Source organism: Stylophora pistillata, chromosome 13, assembly GCF_964205215.1.
Source record: "Stylophora pistillata chromosome 13, jaStyPist1.2, whole genome shotgun sequence".
NCBI classification, from domain to species: domain Eukaryota; kingdom Metazoa; phylum Cnidaria; class Anthozoa; order Scleractinia; family Pocilloporidae; genus Stylophora; species Stylophora pistillata.
Genome location: NC_142531.1, coordinates 753,178 through 777,485, shown reverse-complemented (window position 1 = coordinate 777,485; position 24,308 = coordinate 753,178). Strand labels below are relative to the sequence as shown.

The window sequence follows — 24,308 nt, the reverse complement described above, 5'->3', positions numbered from 1 at the left end:
TTTGTCAGAGAATGAAATGCGCAGTGTCATGTCTATAGGGGAAATTCTGATTTCATGTGATTTGTAATTTTTAATGGTAGTGAAAAAAGAAGAAGAACTTAAGCGGTCTTTGGAGGAAAAGAATTCTCAGATCTACATTCGTAGGTCTCAGGTGAGTCACACACGAGGGTCGACATCACGTCACACATGTATCTTACCATTTAAAATTCATATCACAAAAAAAATATTATAAATATTTCCGTGGACAAATTTCCTAAGAATTCTTCCGATAAGGTTACCTGCATATCCTCGTGTTACCCTGTAACAAAACGCTAACCAGGAAGCTATGGATTGCACGCTTTCGTTATCTTCTTTACCAGTTCAGTCATAAGTATCGCATTACAGTAAGGTTATTTTAAAGTTGAACAAGAAGACAATCCTTAGAAGGTGTGATTGAAGGTATTTATTACTTGGTTGGTTCTTGGAAGTGTCTCTGGGGATTCAACGTTGGCTTACCCACCCACCCCATCCTACCCCTCACCCCCCGCCCAACTGGAACAAGAAGTGGAGAGAGTTGTGTGATCCACTTAGTTAAAAGTCTCTAATGAAACAGTTAACCTAATATTCTGTTCACGTTCAGTTCTCATTCAGATAAATCAAATCGTGGCACTGGTCTTGATATTCTTGTTCACCACAGGAAATCTTCTTAAATTTTAATTATCATGATGTCACCTTTCATTATGCCCATCATTATCCACCTTGCCCGTTGTTAAGGTTTTGATTTAAATTTACATTTTCCTCGATGTGCAACAACAGACTCTGTATGAGCAAACGCCGATGAGAACTGCTCTGCTGACCTGGGAGTTTCATGGCTTGGATCTCATTGTGCTGGCCGACGAGTCTTACCATGGACAGGAGAAGGCGATGAAGGTCATGAAACAACTTAACAGCGATAGGTACCGTGACTTGTATACTCTTCCTTAATCTATTACGTAGTTTTGAGTGTCATAACTTACTTCATCGCTTTTTACTTCTGTTTGGTTCTTTGTCAGCGTTTTACTCGCGAAAAGTCGTTAACATTATCTGTAGTAACAAGTTGTAACAATAACCAAAGATGTAAAGATTATGTGATCCGCCCTTGAAAAATCGTATTTTCAAAGCATCTGCTGTGATGATGTAGATGTAGTCTGTAGAGAAAGGCTTTTTTTTTTAAGGGGGGGGGGGGGGTTGGGGAGGTTGAGAGAAGACGTTTAGGCGAGAAGACGTTTAGGCGAGAAGACGTTTAGGCGAGAAGAGGAAGGTGCAAGAAGAGTGAAGGAAAGTGCAGGTAGAGCGCAGAGCGAGATTCACGTAAGTTATTCCCGCTGTGCGCTCTGTTCGCCTTGTTTTCACCATTACTTGCTTAAAATTGCGAATGAAGTTAAGCCTGTTCTTGTTCTTTACGGTTCATTTTCCCCCGTCTCTTCCCTTTAAGAACTTGGTTTAAAGGCTTTCATGGCTTCATGTCAGCAACCATCCAAATAAGATGTAGATGTCATGACTTCTGTTGATCAGATTAACTTATCGTCCTCCCTCTTTAGCCCATACCCAGCTTCAGGACTCAAGTTTACAACACTTTGGTGCCGGACAATTCAAGGAAAACTTCAATCACACAAGGTTTGTCAGTGAGTGAGCTGTTTCGTTAACTGTTCCAGGGCTCGAAATATTTACTCTCTTCAAAAGTAATTGCTGAATGATACGATTTTCTGTGCTTGCATTGCAGTGTTGTCTCAGAGATTTTCCTCAGCCAATTTTTACCTCACATTCCGTTGAATTGAAAGGAAGTCTTCTTGGTGCAGAGCAAAAACCAGCAGACCGTGGTAGGTTTTTGATTGGCTACTATGCTGTTATACAGAGCTACGTTGAAGTTACATGTTACATAAGCGTTTAATAGGGGCTTCCATGTCGCGGATTTATTTAAGTTGTCCGCTGAAAGAAACTGACTTTTACAGACCACTTTATTAATTTTATTTCAGCCAAACGAGAAGCCGTGGTGGAAATTGGCAAGCCTTGGGACAATATGACGATATCTCGTAGTCTTAGCTCCCTGAAGTTCTTCTATGATATGAGGTTTGGTAGGTCTTGGTCATGGTGTTTAGTGTTTACATGGCACATCTTAAGTGCACTTAGTCTAAAGTGTTACTAGGGCACTAGCTATTGAAAAAGGTATTTTCACTCTGGTCAGAGCTCTCTAATAAGGTAAATCGATGACATCTCGTCAACGAGTATGGTAAACTATCTGCTTTTCCTATTCGTCTTAATTGAGCAACTACTTCCTAAGGGATGAATTCATGATACTTTCCTTGTGTTTCAATGCATATGTTACAGTTGATTTTTTGTCCCTCAGATGCAGAGATTGTGGAGATGGCGTGGGGTGTAGATATTGAACCTGCCCTAGCTATGGTGTCTTTGACATTTGGTAATATTGTTATTTTTTTTATAATTTTTCTTCATTGGTAGCTGCAAAGTTCTGTTAGACTTTTGTTTGTTATGATCCAGTTTATTCCTGTGGGGGTACGTTTTTGTTTGTTAACACTGTGCCAAATATTATTCTTGCAGAGAAGTTGAGTTCTCCAAGTCGGGACGCAAGCAAGCCTCTTCCTTTCTTTGACAAAGTATGTTTAAACAAAAGTTTGAGTGTGATTAACTGATTACTAAAGGTTCTCGCTCCAGCCAAGGGAACGCTAAAACTGCTTGAGGTTTTAGAGGGTGAGATAACTGATAGATGACTGAAAAAATGCCGAACATGAGAAATGCTTATAAGCGGGAAATTTCAGATACTCAAGTTAAAGTTATGATAATTCATTGTTTAAATGTTCATCCCTCAGATGCGCCTGCTGTATCATGGTCATCTCCATCTAGCCATGCGCGAATGGTACCTGTACTTTAGTGCATCCAGGAATCCTTATGATACCACAGAGAGGATGCAGTGGGAGTGGGAACAGGCCAAGTTTGATTGGACCAATGGTATGTGGATGGAGTGAAACACTTTCCCGTTCCAGTACGCGTTTTTGAAGAGACTGTATCCTCTTTGATACCCCTGCACTTCAAGGACAACATTCCACAGTCCCGAAACCGTGCAACGCGGCCCTTGTTGTTTCGCAATCAGACAACAGTTTCCTGTCTGGAGTGTAGTTAGATACTGGGTCTTAAGTAGCCTTTGTATTCGTTAGAGGAGAGAAGAGAATTTTTATGCTATTTTAGCAGGCAACTGTTTCTCCTCTCTCCTTATACCAGGTACATCACATGTTAAAAATTTGTCTTGCGTCTTTGAAGTTTGTCATTTATGAACCGTATTTATGTACCTTCTTTTCGTCCTAAGATGTTTCTTTTCTGTTTTTCATTTCCGAGTTTAGTGTTGATTTTTCGTGGAGTGAAACGGTAGCTCTTAGTATCTTTTTTTATCTTAGACTGTCAAACAGGGAGCCTTTCTTTAGCATTGCGAGTTTGAGAAATTTGTTATGATTACTTTATAGGTCGAATTATTGTTGAAGGTGATTTAGCATTGTGAGCTTGAGCAATTTGTTTTGATTACTTTATAGGTCGAATTGTTGTTGAAGGTGATTTTGACCTGCATACCAGGGCAGCATCAAAATATGATGATCGACGGGTTCTGCATCTGCCTGCACTTAAATTATGGTGAGTTTAAGGTCAATGAGAAAGCAGGATGAAAATCAGGATACATAAAGGATAGGTTGCGGGGGGGGGGGGGGGAATTCAATCAAAACGCGTGTACGTCGCCTTGAGCGCGGGAAAATACAAATGCCAAAGTCATACTTGGTGTCAGTTTTACATCTGATCGGTGGAGAGGGTGGTGTGAACATTCTAGACCAATCACAGTGCAAAGTAAAGCAAAACTAATCAAATCCCGAATTACTTTTGACTCTTGAAAATAGTTGAAAAGTGTCTGATCTTGATTATAGCACAACCATGAAGTGGCATTGTCAAGGCGATCCAAATGATCATCACTCAGTGATTCAGTGTGCTCCAGACAAAATACCACAGCTGGCTCCTAACCAGGTATTTAGGAATGCAGTATGTAGGAATGTAGCAAGGAACTAAAGGAACGGTTAGTAATGATATGATACTGACATGAATTTCTTTGGTTTTTTTCAGGCTCACGACTCATATGCAGCTTTCAGATCTCAGAACCTTACGCTGGACGTTTCTTTAGAAACAGGACTGAGCAGTAAAAAGGTTTGTTCAATGACGGAATTCTCTGAACGGTATCAGTGATATTCAACCGAAGTGTATGAATTACAATGAACATTGATTTATGCAGAGAGATTTTTTTGGTTTTGTTTTTGTGATTTGATTTTTTTTTAAATCCAAGTATTTTGATATATTTACCTACTTGCTATAAAATCACCCTCTCCTGACTAATGTACAAGAAAATCTAAAGCTGTTAGAAAGAACAGTTGGTGAACTTTTGTTTACTTAACTCCACAGGACTACTCCCAGAGCGACCCACCCACGTTATTTATGTTCGCCAGCACATTTAGATGGTTCCAGAAATATCAAGTAAGCCTCCAAAAATATTCAAGCTATTTCTGGTGGACACCATTTGAACTTAAATTAATGAAAATAATAAGAATTTGATAAGATTTTTGTGCACGGTGAGGAAATTGTAGTTAGGTTCAAGTTTAGCCATAAACATGATTGTAGAGTTCCATTTGTGTGATTTGGCTATAGGCTGTAGTGTTATGGTATGTGTCACGGCCAATCAAGAGAGGAACTTATTTCAAACGGAACCGGGTGAAGAAGCGATCCCTTGGACGACATTATAGGTAAGCACATATTTCATAACTTATTTTGTGTTTGTTATTTTCCTATAACAGCTTTGAAAAGAGAAAAGCTACAAATTCACAGACATCAAAGTCAAGATAAGACTACGAAATAAAAGCTGAATCGTGGCGAAAATCAAATCTCACTCTCAGAAATAGTGACTGAAAATTAATTTTTTTCCACGATAGATTTAACCAGTATTTACTTAGCTTAATTTTATAAACACAACTCGGGCTGGGTGAATTCTTAGAGGTGTGCCAACCCTCGACTATGTCTCGGATTTGCGTAACTTTCGAGAATTCTCCCCATCTCCCTCAAAAATGCGCACGAATCTAAAAAGTGATCATTATCTAAAAAATCTGTGGCGCACTAAATTAAATGTTACTCACCACAGGGAGGTCAACTTATCACTGCATTTTCCTGAATTGTCTTGGTGGTACTGGGGCTCCTTTACCCAACAAAGAGGGTTTGAGCTGTCATTGGGTAACAGTTATCTAGAGACCACCTACCGCCTGGCGCTCAGAGAGCACAGTGATGGTCTTGTACGGAGACCAGCTGCTGATTGGAGTGCAGCTAAACTTCGGAGTGAAGTGTTGAATGTCACGTGTCATTTGTACGGTCTGGAAGAAGTTGACGGGAAGGAAAACAGTGATGAGTGTGCGGAGGTGTGTGCCGATGTCTCTTTACCCGTTACACCTTGATATTAGTCTACAATTTCTCCATACTTTTCCCCGGCTTTACAAATCCTAACGTCCTTTGGACTGATATGTGTTTGGTTTGATTTTTTCCCCATAGTTTTACGACGCTGTTGCGATAATTTCAAGGACTTTTAAAATTGATTGAACTCTTGAATCGAAACATGTATTATAACCTAGAGAGTTCTTGTAACACAAACAGTTTTGTGGTTTAACGAAAAAGAATTTGCTTTATTTAAATTTCTTCTATTGTTTTTTAGGTTAGTTCTATAGACTTAGAACCCACAAAGTACTATCTCTTGGCAGCATCAAGGCAGGTTTTGTTTTATGAATACTCACAAAAGCCGATTTAAGTTTCGTAAAGCAAATCATGGCCGAGATTGTCTTCTCATTGCACTTGGGGGTTCTGCGCGAAAGGAAATGACGGGGCGCTTTCCATTCATAAGGTCTGGAAGAACTTAAAGGGCTTCTTGTCTGCGTTAGTGGAAAATAGTGGACAGTTTCTTGTGATTACGAATACCTGTTCTCTTGGGCGCGTTTTTTTACAAGAAAGAGTTTGAATTATTTTAACTAAAGAGCGTGTTGGAGCGTCAAAACTGACTGGCTCAACTCAAACGATAGGGCTAATTACAAAACAACTAGTTATTTCTCAATGAAAAATGACCCGTTTCACTCATGGACTGAACCATTCGACTGCTAGATTTGACAAATGGAAAGGGACCTTAGATTTGCTTACATGTGCGCATGCGACTGTTTTGCTATTAATGCGTCTGCTTCTTGAGCAGGTTGGAGTACTCTCGACAAGACCTATCAAAGAAACAAGAGTCATGCGCAGACGGCCCCCCACCGGAGCTTCAGGTAAGTTGTATTCATGTGGCTAGTGATTCTGCTTGTGGCAGCTCCCTTTTGCTCTCGAAGGAGGTAAAATCAACCTTTCTGCTGCAGACAGGACAATCAAGAGTATCTCTTGTCCTGTTTTGGTTGGCTCATTACTCCATCGCAGGCGATTCCCACTCCCCCTCCCCTCTCAGTACTTTATGGGTCTCTCTGGGTGGCACTGTAAGAATGATGTGTCGTAAGTTGCATTTATATTAATATTTTTTCTGGTCAAGCTAAGATGGAAAAATACGACAAGTCTCTCTTTGGCAAGTTCTCTTGGTCAAAACCTGTTGTGCAAGACTTTGAAGAAGGGAACTTGTCTAGTAGACTGTAAAGTGTATAAAGGTAACTTATATTCAGAAAGTTTAGCTCTTGACACGTTTCTGTGGTCGATCTTGACTGCCCTGACGAGTGTGCTTGCTAGGTAAAGAAGCCAGTTTCAATGCTGCCTCTTCTAAGAACACAACATCACTGAAATCTTAGTTAAGAGTTGAACCTGGACTTCTCCTACTCTGGAGTCAATCATTTTGTCTTCACTCAGAGGTGGAGGACATCCTATAGTGTACCGAATATGTTTATATCAATATTTCTATGATATTACAGAATTACAGTCATCGCGTAGTGTGTCATGACTTGAAGGGAGCCTGGACACTAACCAACCGTCGTATAGTATTTGGACTGTTTGAAGCTTACACTAATGCACAGGTGAGATGCCCAGTGATTGCTGTTTAGAGATCATTTCGAGTTTGATAAAACTATACGGATTTTCTCCCTTTGTTCACCATCAGGTTTTGAAGAAAAACCTCTCCGCTGATGCGCTCAAATTCACAATTGTGGAAAAGAAGGACAAACAGGTATATTTTTGCGATCACTAAGTGGCAAACTAGCGAACATTGAATAGGTACTATGAGCAATTCCCAACAAATAATAATATAACTATTCTGAATCCAGTGGCCCCATCATGAAAGCAAGCTGTTTGAAACATTACCTTCTGAGTGGTTCCTTTTTTGGGTTTGCTTGATACATTTAATTTTCCTTCGCTGTATCATCAACCGTTGAACTTCCATGGCATGTCACTGGCTGGCTTTTTGTGAAGTTTCTCTTACAGTTAGCTGATAGTACTTTTTGACATCTGGGTTTAAAGCAGTACTGTGAGTGTCTTAAGTGTCTTGCCCAACTGTAAACTAACAGACATACTTTACCCTCCAGGATGATTACAAAGGATCTTTGGATGCTTCAGTCAAGGCTCGATCAGTGTCAGCAACAAACATGCTGGAAAAACTTGTTATGGAAAAGGAGTTGAAGTTCGTAGCGTTTGCTGAAGAGGTACAGTAACACAATACCATGTTCGGCATTTCATAGAATCTATTGAGGTAGTCACCTTCGAGATGGTTTTATGAATAGTGGGTGCAAGCTCCAGAAAGTGTTATTCCTAAGAGCCGCAAGACTTTATGATTTAGATAACTCTGTTTGTTGAGTAGACTACGAAGACCGTAAGCTAAAGCGAAATAGGCGTACTCAACATTTTTAACTTTTCCTAAGAGTGAGTTTTTACCCCCTATAGGGCACCGCTGAACACGAGCAAGTCACAGAGGCTCAACTTCACGGAGTGGCTTTGAGTACAACAAATGATGTCGTCGAATTTAACTGGCACAGTAAGTAATAGGGCTTATTTGAAAAGGTGTACGGTGCTGACTGACTGACTGACTAACTGACAGGATCGGTATCAGTTAGAATATCGGTAGTAAGAATGAGGGAAAACATGCTCTCCCCATGGCATAAGGTGTCACTCTTTGTGGGTAAATTATTACAGAAAACTGCACAGAAACCGGACGCTAGCAGAGAATACTCCCAGTTACGTTTTTCCTAATTGTCAGTCATAGAGGTTATATCACAGTTTGTTTCTTCGCTAGTTGCACTGGTGAACTCACAGATCGTTCTCAAAGGCATTGAGTCTGAAGGATGTGTACTGGTAGCAGCTGGCAATGCCAAGATATTGAACAGACTTCACACTCCAGTATGGAGCAAAGGAGAACTCTTCAACAAGAAAACCTGGGTGGGAAATGTAGAAAATCTACAGGTAATTACCATTTAATGTGAATAAAATAAATAAATAAATAAATAACTTTATTTAACGAGGGAAGCACTTTACAGTCTTAGACTGAGAAACCTGTGGCCCTCACCTAAATTACAATAAGAAAAAGTTACAAACAATTGCAATTTAGAAATTTCTAACTAGTTATTACAATAATAGGAAATAACCTAAATGTCAACATGCAATAAAAGAATAAAAGTTAAGAATATTAGGATATTCGAAAATGGTCAATATTAGCGTACCCCTCCTTTATGTGCTCAATGTATTTGCGTTTAAAAGAGGTGATAGTTTCGCTGGATCTTATTTTAACAGGAAAAGAGTTCCATAGTATAATTGATGATATTAAAAAGGTTTTACCCCCTTCTGTTTTCCTGTCGTACTTGAGGTAGCGTAGTGTTATGTGCCCATAACGCGAAGATCTTTCTGATGAATCACTTACAAGGACTAACTTGGTGCGTAGATATTCTGGGCATTGCCCCTGTATACATTTAAAAATAAGACATAGGTTGTTAACGTTAATTTCATTGTAAAAAGGCATCCAGTTTAGTTTCTTAAAGTGTCTATACGGCTAACAGGGTTTTTATTGTTTTGGTATCTCTTTAACCTGTTAAAAAGTATTCTAAAAAAAATTTGATTCTGACGCCTCTTTACCCTAAAATCGAGCTTTAAAGTTCCCGCTTCGGCCACGCCCAATGAAGTTGACCGCGTAAGGGAAGATTGGTGATGAGTGACGTTATTCCAGGAGAGTCTCGATCGTCGTGTTGTTACTTTGCTTGACAAACGCAGTACTTTTACAACGCATCTATCGGGCATATTTATGTCGCCGAAAACTCTTTACCTTACTGAAAAAAACAGTGAAATGAACCACTGGCGGGATTTGACGCGCTCCTGATTTGACGTCACGACCCATTCTGAACCCAATCTCTTTATTGCCCCGACTCGCGGTCACCTTCAATGGGCGTGGTCAAAGCGGGAAGTTTAAAGCTCGATTTCAGGGCGGAGACTCGTCAGAATCCAATTTTTATTTAAGAAGACTTTTTTACATGTTAAATATATACCAAAACTATAACAACCCTGTTAGCCGTATAGACACTTTAAATAAGCTACCGGTTCGTTCTTCTTCAGTTGTAATATCTAGTATAGTCCTGGCAGCTCTCTTTTGTCATCGAAAAACACGTCTAATGTTTAACTTGGATGTCATACTCAAAACTGCTCCACCATATAGGAACAAAGGCTTCATAGTTGTGTTATAGAACAATATGCGCCCATTGAAAGGCAGGTAATGCCTAATTGATCTCAGGACGCCTATACGCTTTGCAAGTTTCTTACATAAATGTTCAACATGTTCATTGAAAGAAAGGTCCGAGTCAATGTATACTCCAAGACGCTTGTGGCTTGTGGTAGTTTCCAGTATATCTCCTTTGCTGGTACGGATTTCCATCTGGTTGAGGGAGTCTATCTTTGCGCGCAGTGTAGTTCCGGTTACAAACATGAATTTTGTTTAGTTAGTGTTTAGCTTAAACCGGCTGTTTCGCGACCATGCTGTTAACCTGCTGATGATCACCATCTTTTAAGCTCTGTTTGCTTATGCAACCGGTATCAGCTGCACGGTGGAAACTCCTTTCCTGAAATACTCTAAGGCTACAAGAGAGTTTCTTTTTTTTCGAGGGGGGGGGGGGGGTGTCCCGTTTGGGATGGTTGAACTAGGGAATGAGTCGTAATATAGATTTCTGACCGAGAGAAAGTCAGGAATCGAAATTGTAACAGGAATTGAAAACTCAGAACGTTTCCATTGTTTTCCACTCCGAAGACTGTCAGAGTCGCAAGCAGAAGAGTCAACCAATCATGCACAATGTCAATTTTAAGACAGCATTTTCCTGTATTTCATGTCTTTTTCTTGATCTGTGTTTGTTTGCGCTATGGTCAACAACTTTATCTCATTTGTTTCTTTTCTCAAGTACTTTGCCACAGTGGGTGCCGAGGAAAATATTGGTTTAGACAGTGCTCCTTGGTTAAATACCTCAGTGATCACAGGCCGGCAAAACAAGAACTCGTTCGATATAGCTGACCTGGCCAACATTGTGGGATCAGGAGAGGCTGTTGGGGGAATGGTGAATGCGGATGTGGGAAATACAGGACAGGAGCCCAAGCAGCTACAGCGCATTGTGGCTCGATGCAGCTGTGAATTTCATTTTGTTAGCTTCAGCCCTGATTTGGATCCTGTCGCTGAAGAACATGCGCATGAAGTTATGGTGAGTAAAACCTGGTAGAATGTCCTCATCTATGGTTTCTCTCTTGCATGATAGAGCAATTTCAGTTGATTGTCGTTAGTAGTTTAGTTTTGTCCGAGATGATCCCATGGGTTCTGCTTTACGTCGGCCATTGTTTGGCTGCCGAAAAACTCGTGCCTCCCAGCCAAACGTGAGTTTGGTGCTTCAAGGCAGAATATTACTGAAAACTTGAGTGATGTAAGATTATGAAGATACTTGGAGTTTTAATTCTTTGACGTCACTCATTTTTTTAGCCTCCATCACCTTCCAGTCATCTCCGAGAGGACAGACACGTGGCAGTAAACACTTTCACCATCAGACACAAGTTGCTGGAGATCTCCACTAACTCTGTGAGTTCTCTGTAAGAAAATTCTCAGTTGAACAGCTACTTAATTGCATGTAACACTTTCTTACCCCGCCCCTGTTGTCAAGAGAAACTGCTAATTGATGATGGTAAAGAAACTCCAACCTGTCATGTCCTCAAATACTCGCACAACGCTTGTGAAGTAAGAAGTAAAGTCCCTCCCTTTTTTCTCACGCCTCTATGCTTTGTTTATCCCTTAACACAAGTCTGCAGTTTTGCTGACGTAATTGTTTGACTTTCCTTCAGGCTCAGTACGCCATGCTTATCGACATTGCCCACAATGTTGTGTTATACACAGAACCTAAAAAGAAGGTGGGTATTAGTTTCTATTTACTCAAGGCACGAGCTGCTATTAGTTCAGGTTGTAAATTGTGCAACTTCACAAAAGTGAACACCCGTAAGATCCTCGCTTGCGTCCGCTGCTAATTGATGTCCGCTTAATATGGGTACGCTTTACACTCTTCACTGTTTATAGGTTACTATGGGTTAATATGGGTACGCTTTACACTCTTCACTGTTTATAGGTTACTATGGGTTAATACTATGGGTTAATATGGGTACGCTTTACACTCTTCACTGTTTATAGGTTACTATGGGTTAATACTATGGGTTAATATGGGTACGCTTTACACTCTTCACTGTTTATAGGTTACTATGGGTTAATACTATGGGTTAATATGGGTACGCTTTACACTCTTCACTGTTTATAGGTTACTATGGGTTAATACTATGGGTTAATATGGGTACGCTTTACACTCTTCACTGTTTATGGGTTACTATGGGTTAATACTATGGGTTGCTATGGGTTAATAATATGGGTTACTATAGGTTAATACTATGGGTTAATATGGGTTACTATGGGTTAATACCATGGGTTAATATGGATTACTATGGGTTAATACTATGGGTTACTATGTCAACAGGAAGCGGACGACAGACTCCAGAGGATGAGATTTCAGTTGCGTTTGTCCACTTCAGAAGATCAACGAGCTCAAATTCTTAGACTGCAGAACACTGTCAGGTAAGGATTCCATTACCCTGCAAATAAATTGTATCAACATTGATGGAAATGTGCAAGACACCAAAGTTCAATCAGGTTTGTGGAACCCTAACGTGAAGCATGGCAATTTTGCTGGTTTTGTGTATTGTGGATTATGAAGAATTTCCCTAGTCCGTAAAACGCCGCCAAATGTGCCCCCCCCCCTTTTTGTCCAAGCAAAAAACTCAAGAAAGTAAGTGTAAGATAGAGTGATTGTTTGATTTTGTCGGGGTGTCAACCCTCTTAAGAGTTCAGTTTGGATGTTAGTGAAGCATCTCTAGTTGTGGTCTTTTTCACGACTAAGTTGTCTGTGTTTGTAGATCTCTTCAGACGGAAATGCGGAGGTTGGAAAGAGAGCTGTATGAAGTGAACACGTTAAGAAAACAAGCCATCGACGATCAAGAGTACGATTTTTTAAGTGCAACAGTTAGCGAACACATTTTGTTTGATTGTTGTAAAGATCAGAACCAAAGTAATTAAGGCAGCCAATCAGAACTAAGATTACTACTACAAGGAGCCAATGAGAACTCAAAATGAACTCGTGTTGACCGCCTTAACCCGTTCACTCCTAAGATTTCATTCATAATTCTCGTTACTGTCTGCTATATAATTCTTGTGATGTTAGTTTGGAGAATTTGGTATTGGATCAGCTAATGATCCCCTGATTGTTATTTTTCCTTATTCTTATCACTTGTCTGCTTGATATGGTAAGGAGAAATTCTGTCTTGGTCACTCGTGGGAGTTAAAGGGTTAAGGGTGGGAAAACACAAATTTCCAAATCTGCGCCGATTGCTTTTGACGTTAGCCTTGATTGGGTGAGTTGGTGCCTGTTTTTGCTGACCAAGCACGGAGCTGTTTCCATCGTATGGGTCCGCCACTGTAAAAAGCTGTCTGATGTAAATGGTACAAACTGATTGTTTGATCAGTTGGGCAATTTTCTACGATCAGCGTGTGAAATATATTTGATATCGTCTCTGATTTTACCAATCACAATCGAACGAATCCCGTTTTCACCCTTATACCGGATGAAAACAAAGTGAAAGAAGAAAAGGGATTTCTTACCCAGAATTCTATCTTGTTCAGGCTGACTGATGCTGTTGTTGATATCGAGAGAGAAATCATACAACTCAAGGAGAAGCTGAGTTCTTCAAGCACTGAACTGAAAATCATGATAAGGTGAGTGGTCGTTTATTTTTTTTTTTTAACATAATAACACTTTTATTTAGACACGATAATGTTTAAAGCTGAACAGCTTGTGGGGTCGTGTGTAAATGCAAATAAACTCTAAATTAAATAAACTCTAAATGATGATGGTTTTTGAGGAGAGGGGAAAACCTGAGTACCCGGAGGAAAACCTCTCGGAGCAGAATAGAGAATCAACAAACTCAATCCACTTATGACGCTGGGTCTGGGAATCGAATCCGGGGCACATTGGTGGAAGGCGAGCGCTCTCACCAGTACGCCAACCCTGTTCCCCCCGATAGATGCGCCTCTTTTTCTCCGCACTCGGACTAGCACTCCCTTTCAGCTTTGTGGCTGTGAAAGCTGGTGCATCTAGGAGTGTCGCTATGGTTCCGAGATGGAAGCCATTCTTGGATTCTCCTTAATATTTTTGGGAAGAGTTCCTTAGCACTTTCACTTTTACGTCTGTCTCTAAAACAAGGTATACTGATGGCTCTTTCCATGGTTTAGGTTTAGGTGAATTAATAGAACTGTATAATTCAGGGTTCATACTGCATGGGGAAGTTAAATATTAATCAGTAAGGTTGGAAAGTTAAACAGTTCTCTGCGTATTGTGCATAAACAGCTGTTTTGACCCGCTGAATATTAAATAATGATTTTTTTACTCCCATCGATATTTGACAGTGCGTACAAGGACTTTCTGATGAATTTGAACACACCTACACCTGAGAAAGGTGAGACGTTTGTAAAAATGTCTTTCTGCCACGACCTAGTGGGTAACCAATTGCATTTTCTCGCATTCATTGGCTTGCAGACATCATTAGTAACAGTTGATAGAATATAGAAATCATACGCGTTATATGTTTGGTAGTTTCTGGGGATTTTCTCAGTCTACACGCACGATTTGTAATGTTTCTTTTGTCTATTGCAAGCACATTTTGAGAATGTTTACGTGACTGAAGAAATCGACAAATAGTTACAAATAGTTTAATCTAGAGGGTGCTGGGATGGAAGAAGAAATCTTCGAATAGGTGAAGGTCGTGTTGTTTCTGCCCTGCCCTGCCCTGCCCTGCCCTGCCCTGCCCTGCCCTGCCCTGCCCTGCCCTGCCCTGCCCTGCCCTGCCCTGCCCTGCCCTGCCCTGCCCTGCCCTGCCCTGCCCTGCCCTGCCCTGCCCTGCCCTGCCCTGCCCTGCCCTGCCCTGCCCTGCCCTGCCCTGCCCTGCCCTGCCCTGCCCTGCCCTGCCCTGCCCTGCCCTGCCCTGCCCTGCCCTGCCCTGCCCTGCCCTACCCTACCCTACCCTACCCTGCCCTGCCCTGCCCTGCCCTGCCCTGTCCTGTCCTGTCTTGCCTTGCCTTGCCCTTCCATCTTCTCTCCTGTAGCGATTTACATTCATGCCACATACGATATTAGCCTAACGCTTTTCTTTCTCCGCTTCCCTTTTCAGTTCCCACCGCAGAGGTGATTAAACTGGCTGAAGTTTACTTCAATCATGCTTCATGGCAGCTAAATCAAGAAGACGGACAGTTGGCCATAGCCGATGCAAAATTAACTGACTTCAGGTAAATATCCTGCCATTGAAAAAAACAGCTTAAGCTACGAGTAGAATTCAAGTAAAACAACTGGTTCATAAAATGAAAATCTTGATGATATGGATTTGTGTTGTTGATGTAATCGTTGTTTTTTGTTTTGTTTTGTTTTGATTGTTGTAGGGTTTGCCATTCCCTCGCGTTTTAGAAACAACAAAGCTATCATCGGTTAACCAATGTTTATATTTAGTGGCCATTCATAACTCGTCAGATTACTCAACAGCATGTAGGATATACTTCCTGTCCAATGACTCTTCCAACTGACTTTGTTAGTTACAGGAAAACTACTCTTAGGGGTTCCACCGTAGAACATCGATTGGAATTGGGAAAGTTTCACGTCAGAAATCTGTTACCCAACAGCATTTATAAGGTGAGGTGACTCGGCTGAGAAGTTTCTGGAATTCTGTTAGAGCTTGAAAGAACCCAGTGGCTCAGTGGTAAGTGCACTGGACATTTTGATTATTTGTTTCTTTCTTGTATATCTGTTTTAGGATGCTATGAGCCCGTTAGACGTCAGCGGTAAGGGTCACGTGGACAGAGCCGTGGCTGTGCGGATATTCAGTAGAGTGAGGCCGCCAGGTTTGGGAGCAAAACTTGTCGATTCTAGATTGCTTAATTATGTTAACATTAGAGAACTGAAATAATGAAGTATTAGTGATTAAATGTTTCATTGTACTATTTTGAATATTCATAATCTTGACCATGGAGCCAAAGTGTGTTATTTTCTTTTCTGCAGTTGGGGGAATTGGAGTGAAGGAGCATTTTGAAGTGAACGTATGTCCGCTGGCCGTTCGCCTGACGTACCGCCTGTTCAAGAAAGTCATGGTGTTTTTCTTTCCTCAGCGAGCGCATGAATATGAGGGTGAAGTGGGAGAAGTAGAGCTTGGATTCAGAGGTTGGTAGTGTTCTTACCCAATACTTTTACGCGTCCTTAGTTATTATAGAAAAAGCACTTCTCATTAAAACAGTTCATTTTAGCCACGTTTATATAACTCATGAAATAATTATGTCTTCATTTTGCCAGGGATGGAATTGGAGGAAAAAGAAATGTTCACTTACGATGATGAGGTAATCAATCTCACAGATAACCGATTTCTAAGATAATAGGCAGAATGTTTTTCATGTCATGACTGTTTGAGGCCAACACGTTTTTAAATTGTAGAGAATACGCTTTAGTTACTTACTACAACCCTTCCTTACAAAACCTTTTCTCGTCGTTGTTTAAAAGCGTGTTGACAGATTCAAAATATGAACGTTCGATTTCTGAGAAGAGCATTTAGTGAGAGTGACGAACGTTATTCCTGATTGTTTGGATTCACTTTACTTCCGTCTTTGACTAGTCAAGGAAACTTGCGCCATACTTTTAATCAATCAAATGCCGGATGGAAGCCAATATCCGCTTCTTAACTTTTATTTTCCCGCGCTGTTGGCAGTATACTTGAATTTATGTACATGAAGTTTTCATCCGCTCCCTTTGTCGTTTTCCTTTGGTATTATTTTACTCTTGTTTTCTTTGGGTTTAGTTTTACGTTGCTGAATTTCAACGCACTCTATCCTTTGCCGTGTTTTATCAGGAATTCTTAGGTCCTCCTCCAGGTGGTAAATCGACTTCTTTGAAGCGATCCCCAAGTTCTTTGTCTTCAGCATCAGAAAGCTCTATTGAATCCTTCAGACATAAGAAAAGTGGGTTAACAGTAACAGAATATCCTCCCACGTCGCCATCATACAAGGATAAGGGGGTAAGTGAAAAAAAGAAATCAGAGTCAATGTGCCAGTTTTTCGATAAACGTGGTTACCCTGTTTCTGTCGTTCAAGCGGGTCACCACCGCGCCCAACTTATTGATCGACATTCAGCACTACAAACGTCGCATAAGGAAGATTCCGACCGCATTCCATTCACTCTCACGTTTCACCCTCACAACCACTCAGTTAAATCTATCATTCTTAAAAACTTTAAATTACTTCAAAACGATCCAGAGACAAGCACTATCTTTTCGCAGCCTCCGCTCATTTCATTCAAACGCGACAAAGACATAGGCAATTTTTTGGTCAGAAGTTCTTTTCAGACTAATGACCAACCAGGCACTTTTAAATGCGCTCGTGCACGATGCAAAACGTGTCCTTTCATTCACAACACTGATAAAATATCGGGGCCTAAACGATCCATTAAGATCCCCGATCACTTCACGTGCACCTCCGCCAATGTAATCTACTGCATAACTTACACTTATTGCAAAAAGATATACATCGGCGAAACAGGCAAAAGACTAGGTGACCAATTCCGAGAACACTTTCGAGACGTGGAAAGGAATGACAAGGACACATCGAAACCAGCCGCTAGACATTTTAATTTACCTAATCATTCTGAGCAACATATGGCAATCTGCGGTCTTTCCTTACACTTAGGTAGCACGGAAAGCCGTAAAAATCTTGAACAAAAGCTCATCTTTCAAACCGGCAGTCTAAATCCCACAGGGATCGTCGAACGCTTTTCATTCCACTAATTTATTCTTGTTTTTCTCGTTGCCATGTTCCCACCAATAACGTAGCTCCATTCTCTGCCTTTAAAAGAACACACAACCCACAGTTCCTCTCTTCGCTCCGACGAAGGGCCAACGCTAGAAACGTCAGCTTTTGTAATCGTTACGGTGGCCAATTTACCACTTCAACTTTGTTGATATCCAAGTTACTTCGTTACTCCCACCGACCCAGCCCCAAACTGTTTTTTTCGAAACTATCAGCCTTTATTCATTAAGTGAAAAAAAGTTGGCTGGAATATTTATAGTGATATGGTCGGTACTATTTGCTATAACACTAATTTCTCCAAATGACTTTTCAAGGAGATGTATGACAGCCACAAAGTAGAATTACGAACTAGATCTTTAGGGTCGAATTTTAGATAATTCAAGCGCAGATAAACCATTCTAACAGTCGACATTTAAAATGTGTAAATTTTTGGCGGAACTCAGATAAATACAACACAAAAGAGAAAAACATAGGGAGAAATTTAGTTTTGTCACCCAACATGCTCTCCCCTCATGTTGCGTGACAGACATAGTTGACGGCTGCGGAGGAGACTGGGATGGAATCTGAAAATATTACTCCAGTTGCATTCGTAGATGCGTTTAATTACTTTAGTGAGTGCTTGGTTGAACATTTTAAACACAGGAAAAATTTTACCCTAACATTGAAACTTATTTCTAATGTATTTCTTGTTTTGTTTTGTTTTGTTTCGTTTCCATTTGAACCACAGACAAAGAAGAAAAGTACGTTTTACAAACGAATCAGCGATTATGACGACCTTGACAAAATGAAGGTAAGCTGTGTTTTGTGTTGTAACATAATCTCCACAAACATTGAGCATTCTACGGAAGTAACATCCCCTTCTTCGGAAGTAATTGGTGATGGTAGTGGGGAGGGGGGGAGAGGTTAAATATTTAATTTATTTTGGACACTAGTGTCCGGTTTTGGACACCGATCTTAGATACTGGTGTCTAATTTCAGACACTAGTGTTTGAGTTTTTGGACACTAGGGTGTTAGACACTAATGTCGGATTTTAGACACTATGTGATAAGTGAAGCACAATGCACTGACTGGGTATTACCGAAAGTTGTTATACGCAGCTTAAATGATACATTTCCTTGTTTGTGTGCGTTTGCAAAAATAACTCATTCAATGGCTGAAATGTATTTTCTTTTCACAGGAGAGGGCCTCTAAGAATAACTCATTCATTTATGTAAAGATTCCAGAAGTGTCCCTACTTGTTAGTTACAAGGTTTGTCATATAGTTAGGTTCGTAAATTTCAAGTCGTTTTATCAAGCGATTTTCACAGAAAAGATCAGAGATACTCTTCTGGTTTTTTAGGTGTTAAGTAGGACGTTTTTGTAATGTAAGGCTGATTAATAACTACCTTAGTTGGTAAAAGTATTGGACCGGGGATCAAGAGTCAGTAGGTTCGGGGCAAAGTAATGATTTAGAAATCATCCAAGGCTCGCCGTTGTAATTCATGCAGGTGCACTCCACCCCTTACCATCCTTATTTTAGCCATGATAGTCGTACTACCCCTCTGCTGAGGTAAGCATATTCTTTCTTCTTATCGACATTATGTCGTTTATTTCTCTAGGGCGAAAAAGACAGGAATATTATAGATGTTCATGACTTCAGCTTGGTCATCCCCACCCTGGAGTATCACAACCGTACATGGACGTGGCATGATCTGCTAATGGCCATGAAGAAAGACTGTGTCAACGTGCTAGTATCACAAGTTAGTTGCTAATTTTTTTTTTTGCTTTTGTTTTTGTTGCACTCTACCGACGACCAATTTGCAGTAATTCGTGTTATATTGTGCAGTACTCGCTCGGAGGTTAAGTTAAGGCGCGGATATATGATATCATAACTTTTTTTAAGTACTTTCTTTTTCTGTTTGTTTACTAGTTAAAATGTGATTGTTCTTTTGTCGTAGGCTATTAAGGAAAAGCTACATCTTGTAGGAGGACACGGCACGGAAACCAAGGAGTCAAAATCACAAGCTAAGTGAGTCTTGTTTTCAGTTCGTACTTAGAATGTAAAGTAAAGCGGCACCTCTCATCAGTAATATTTTGATTATCACGTAACGCAACTTCACTTTGGGCACGGTGCTGGTTGGCATACCGAAAAAAATTGTCAAGTGGGCCGGTGAATTTCAGATTGGAGATTAAGAGGAGGAGCTGTACTTTGTGATCACTTATTCATCCGTTATTCACTTATTCATCCGTTATTCACTTATTCATCCGTTATTCACTTATTCATCCGTTATTCACTTATTCATCCGTTATTCACTTATTCATCCGTTATTCACTTATTCATCCGTTATTCACTTATTCATCCGTTATCGGTCCTCATCGACTTTCATCGACTGTAATGCACCCCAAGATATGACGGATATGACGTCACATACTTTTGCTTCCTTAAGCCTTTCGGAGTGAACAGGAAAAAGTAAACGAAATTTTTAGTGTAAGCGAAAATATTTGGTTATTTATGGCTGTGAGGGAGTGGGACTCGCTAAAAATGCAATAATGTAATCGGGCTTATCTGATATTCTCTTTTTTTTTTCCCCTCTCAGGGAAGAAGATAAAGCACGAATGCTTTTGGGAGGCTTTGTAAGTTGATAGGATTTATCAGGGTTATTCTTGAAATAAATCAAATAGGGCCCAGTGGACCCCCTTAGATTTTTAATTTTAGGAAGGCCCTTTGTCAAGAAAGGGGACCGAGAGGGGGGGGGGGGTATTTAACTTATTTGTCTCGTCAGTGAGAAAACGAAGGCGACAAAGTAGCTGAGATATAAAGTAAAAATTGAGATTTATGCAGCAGCTGTCAAACCAAACGTGTTGTCAGTTATGTTGGTGAGTACTTTCTTTAAAAAGAAAAAGGTATTTGACAATGGTGCATATCTTTGGGTACAATTTTTGCACCCCATTCGACGCATAGACGTAAATTTCTCTCTCAAGCCAGGATCTAGAACATCCCCTTGTATTTGAAGGGTTAACTTCCGGAAGTACTTCCGATGTAAATTCTCCTAATAATATGAACACCTTAGTGAGCAGACTGGGCACGACCTTCCAATTATGATCTATTCCCTGTTATTTCAGCAACAGAAAGATCAGCAGAAGAAGTCAAAGAAAAAGTTGTTTAGCAAATTAGCGAAGGTCGCTCGAGGTTCCAAACGAAAAGGTTCGTATTCTAGATCTGTCACTAATACAACTAAATAATCGTCATTTTATTTACTCCCCTCAAGAACTTTTTTGGGAGTTCCCTTGTTATTAAATTACAACTATTTGAAACTTTGTTTGGATCTGACCTAAAAACGCTAAAAGAAGTATAAAAGCTAAACTTTCGGCAACATTTTGTTTGCCTTCGTCAGAGTAATTTTACTCTGTAATTTTACATTTTACTCTGACTGAGGCCAACAGAACGTTGCCGAAAATTTAGCTTGTATACTTTTTTAGCGTTTGTAGGTCAGATCCAAACATTTTAAAGTTTTAATCATGAACACTGACCGCCCAAGCAGTATTTCTATTTATATACGATGTAAAGTTGGGTCTCAATTATTTACCAAACCAACCTTTTGTAAATTTATGGCGGATCTATTTTTAATCGAGATCTCATTGGTTTTGCTAAACTACGCTCTGTGAATGCTCGGGAACTTTTGCGCCATCCTTCTCAGCCAATCAGGTTCAGAATTAAAAACCCACTGCGACTTGAACCGATTACAGGTGGTTTACTCCCAGTTCTCATTGGTTCCTGGTTATGTTAAGCCTTGTGTTTTGTTCAGACCACTAAGTAACTTCAACTTTCGACAACGGTTTAAATCACTCCTTTTAATCCAACGAAAAGACTGCGAACTTCAAGCGAAAAGCACATGTTCTTATATCCCATAATACTAACACAACAAAACTGTCCTTAGTAGGGTGGTCTTATCACAAGTCCAGTCTCACTGGGGGGGGGCGTGATATCCTCCCACTGCGGGTCCGGGCCCGAACACCTTGTTCTGATTGGCCATGGAGAATACTTTTACTTTAGTTAAACGATACTAATATGAAATGCGACGTCCGACGAAAGAGAGCAGAAAGACAGGGAGCCGTACCCGATCTTATTAGGGAGTTTAAGCAAATCACTACGGCGGGCGCTGCTACGGTTATCGTGGTTGACGAGGCTTGGGGAGAGTACGTCGCCGTAGCCCGCCAAAATTCAACTTTAAGCAACGCGAACTACAAACCGAAAGCGCAGTGAACCTTATTCGTTCTTATCTGCATGACAGGTTGCAAGGAGTTAAGATTGGTAATAACTACTCAGATTGGAAAACAATCCAACATGGTGTTCCTCAAGGATCAATATTGGGACCTCTACTATTCAACCTATTCATTAATGATCTCAATTATTTTGTCAAAGATGCTAAACTAAGGCTTTATGCTGATGATACGTCACTGTATCTGTCACACCCTACTCGATATGCGTTACAGTTAAGATCTCAGAGAAAGTTCGATGTGATGCAGTCATGGTTCAAGCGTAATTACTTAAATATAAACGAATCTAAAACTAAAGTATTGCCTTTGGGTGATAATCCGCCATGTTATGAATTGTTTGCTGACCGTACTAGGCCTCCCTTGAATGTGGTACACGATATGAAGTTATTAGGTCTAACTATTGACAGCTCCTTATCTTTTAAAGCCCACATTAAATCCGTGTGTAATAAGGTTAATGCCAAAGTTAGTGCTCTTAGGAGAGTTCGTAAATTCATACCTTCAGAAGTGATGGTCAATAGTTACAAGGCATTTATTTTGCCACACAGAGTACTATGCTCCAGTCTTAGTTGGGTTATCATCTGGCCTATCTAACAAACTGGAGCTCACTAATCAGTATGCCATTAGAACTCTTTTAAACATGGCTAAGTCAAACTCATAGTACCTTACTTGACCATGTGGGACTGAAGACCCTAGAGCATCGCAGATATTCTCATGCTCTCTGCCTTTTTTTATAAATGCTTATATAACATGGGGCCGAATAATATTAGGGAGATGTTTTTATTTCGTAATAATAAATATGACCTCAGAGGCTTCTGCAGGCTTGATCAGCCTACTTATTCTAGCAGATTCATGCATAGGTCATATCAATACGTCACTACAAGATTATGGAATAATCTACCTAACTATGCAAGAAGAGCTCCTTCTCTTAATATTTTTAAATCAATGCTGGACGAGGTCAAGTTGACTACCAGTGTGGAGTGTGAATGCAACTTTTGTACATAGCTTATTTTATCCCCAGCTTGTTCCCTCTTAGTTTTATTGATTCCTATTTATTTCCTATATATGCATCATGATTCCCGTATGATTTTATAGTTCCTTTTTATTACTATTATCATCATCATTATCATAGCTTGTTATATATATTATTTTAACCTGGCACGTTCACGTAAAAACGAGTTATACTCAATTGTGAAATATGGATAAATAAATTACTTTCTACTTACTTACTTACGTACCAAAGACTACGCCGAAACCTTCCCACTCGCGTAGAAGGATTTCCCGCTACGGCTGGATGGGAACCACTGACATGCGCAGTGACTCTTTTCTGGACAATTTTACTTCCGGTAGCCGTAGCAGCGCCAGCCGTAGTGATTTGCTTAAACTCCCTATTTTATAAACCGTGTAACCTTATAACTGGCATCCTAACCTTGTTAAAGTTTGAGATCACTTTATGTGTCAAGTGTTACTATTACTCTAAACAACCCAACTGAACACTACTTTATTCTCCTCAGGTCTCTTGCAGCCTGACGGAGCCGGCCCCGAGCCTGTCGACCTACAAGAGGATCAAGATTTTGAGGAATACGGCACTTTTGAGAGTGATGATCAACCAAGGGAAGAAGACGATGAAGATAAAGATGATGCTGATTAAATCGGCTGACGGAGTCACAACTTTTATGCTGAAAAAATAGAGCAAAATGAGGGGAAATAAAGAGAAGATTAAGCGGCAAATGACCAAAATCAATCATGTATTACCCTAGCGCAGTTTATTGTTATGAACGGCCTAAAAAAATACGAATGTAGAAGTTACCCTTTGTCTCAAAACATAAGGTTCTAGAATTTATTACCTGAAACACAAACTATTCTCGAGCATTAGTATCAGTGCGGTGGTTTTCTACTTGCTTTTTCGTACGCAGATTTTAAGGTGTGACTTGAAAAGGATGGGAAAATTTACAGTAAGTTGCATTTTGAACTTTTCAATCATTTCGACATAAATTACATGACCAGTGAAAGATAAATATTATGATACCATTTGAATACTCAGATGAATTATTTAAAATTATGTTGTTTCCAAAGTGAGATATATATTGATTCTCCACAACCCGAGACCAAGGATTCTTGAGCAGTCTCCTTGCCCCCTGGCTCATAGGACCTGGGGACGGCCGACGTTTCAGAGTAGCACTTAGGATTCCTTTAGTAACTTGACTAGGATCTTGTCGAGGTATATCAAGGGTATTAGAGTGAAGGAAATAAAGTGAGTACGGCCTCGTGTAATGGCAAAGTCCTTGTGAAAGAACTCATTCCTTTTCTCTGCGCACACCCACATCTCGTTCCAGTAGACAACTTGAGGTGGCTCAAAACGGTTTCCTTTCCTGTGATAATTTTTTGAAGCTACTAGCCTACTAGCCTTTTTTCCCTTTTATCCCCAAAACGATTTTGTTTCTTTTGTCTCCACCCAGCCTTGAAAGTTTCCACCCTGAGCTTCAGCGACTCTTTGCCTGTCACTGTATGAAATCTAAACAGGAAATCAAGGTTAAGTATGACCGTGTGCAGTTTCTTTTTTAGTAAATGAAAGGATATTCCTATCAGTCCAGTTGACTGCAACTTCCTTTA

The 24,308-nt window shown here is 40.3% G+C and overlaps 1 protein-coding gene across 1 annotated transcript in view; it reads left to right on the top strand.

Moving 5' to 3' along the window:
• Nucleotides 1-23,976, top strand: part of LOC111336940 (bridge-like lipid transfer protein family member 2) — a 43,208-nt gene extending 19,232 nt beyond the window's left edge. Inside the window, exons 30-70 of the mRNA XM_022943123.2 lie at nt 81-151; nt 796-935; nt 1,560-1,635; nt 1,742-1,838; nt 1,995-2,093; nt 2,366-2,437; nt 2,578-2,633; nt 2,847-2,985; nt 3,561-3,657; nt 3,942-4,038; nt 4,135-4,215; nt 4,468-4,539; nt 4,711-4,805; nt 5,198-5,468; nt 5,759-5,811; nt 6,284-6,356; nt 6,981-7,082; nt 7,166-7,231; nt 7,587-7,703; nt 7,942-8,032; nt 8,291-8,457; nt 10,431-10,724; nt 10,997-11,092; nt 11,353-11,418; nt 12,030-12,127; nt 12,466-12,549; nt 13,229-13,321; nt 14,012-14,061; nt 14,773-14,887; nt 15,188-15,284; nt 15,406-15,493; nt 15,651-15,809; nt 15,939-15,982; nt 16,489-16,653; nt 18,168-18,230; nt 18,619-18,690; nt 19,040-19,180; nt 19,379-19,449; nt 20,018-20,054; nt 20,544-20,625; nt 23,210-23,976. Coding sequence (XP_022798858.1) covers nt 81-151; nt 796-935; nt 1,560-1,635; nt 1,742-1,838; nt 1,995-2,093; nt 2,366-2,437; nt 2,578-2,633; nt 2,847-2,985; nt 3,561-3,657; nt 3,942-4,038; nt 4,135-4,215; nt 4,468-4,539; nt 4,711-4,805; nt 5,198-5,468; nt 5,759-5,811; nt 6,284-6,356; nt 6,981-7,082; nt 7,166-7,231; nt 7,587-7,703; nt 7,942-8,032; nt 8,291-8,457; nt 10,431-10,724; nt 10,997-11,092; nt 11,353-11,418; nt 12,030-12,127; nt 12,466-12,549; nt 13,229-13,321; nt 14,012-14,061; nt 14,773-14,887; nt 15,188-15,284; nt 15,406-15,493; nt 15,651-15,809; nt 15,939-15,982; nt 16,489-16,653; nt 18,168-18,230; nt 18,619-18,690; nt 19,040-19,180; nt 19,379-19,449; nt 20,018-20,054; nt 20,544-20,625; nt 23,210-23,346 — 4,184 coding nt within the window. The 3' untranslated portion in view covers nt 23,347-23,976. The remainder of the gene's footprint in view (nt 1-80; nt 152-795; nt 936-1,559; nt 1,636-1,741; nt 1,839-1,994; nt 2,094-2,365; nt 2,438-2,577; nt 2,634-2,846; nt 2,986-3,560; nt 3,658-3,941; nt 4,039-4,134; nt 4,216-4,467; nt 4,540-4,710; nt 4,806-5,197; nt 5,469-5,758; nt 5,812-6,283; nt 6,357-6,980; nt 7,083-7,165; nt 7,232-7,586; nt 7,704-7,941; nt 8,033-8,290; nt 8,458-10,430; nt 10,725-10,996; nt 11,093-11,352; nt 11,419-12,029; nt 12,128-12,465; nt 12,550-13,228; nt 13,322-14,011; nt 14,062-14,772; nt 14,888-15,187; nt 15,285-15,405; nt 15,494-15,650; nt 15,810-15,938; nt 15,983-16,488; nt 16,654-18,167; nt 18,231-18,618; nt 18,691-19,039; nt 19,181-19,378; nt 19,450-20,017; nt 20,055-20,543; nt 20,626-23,209) is intronic.
• Nucleotides 23,977-24,308: the final 332 nt, after the last annotated feature.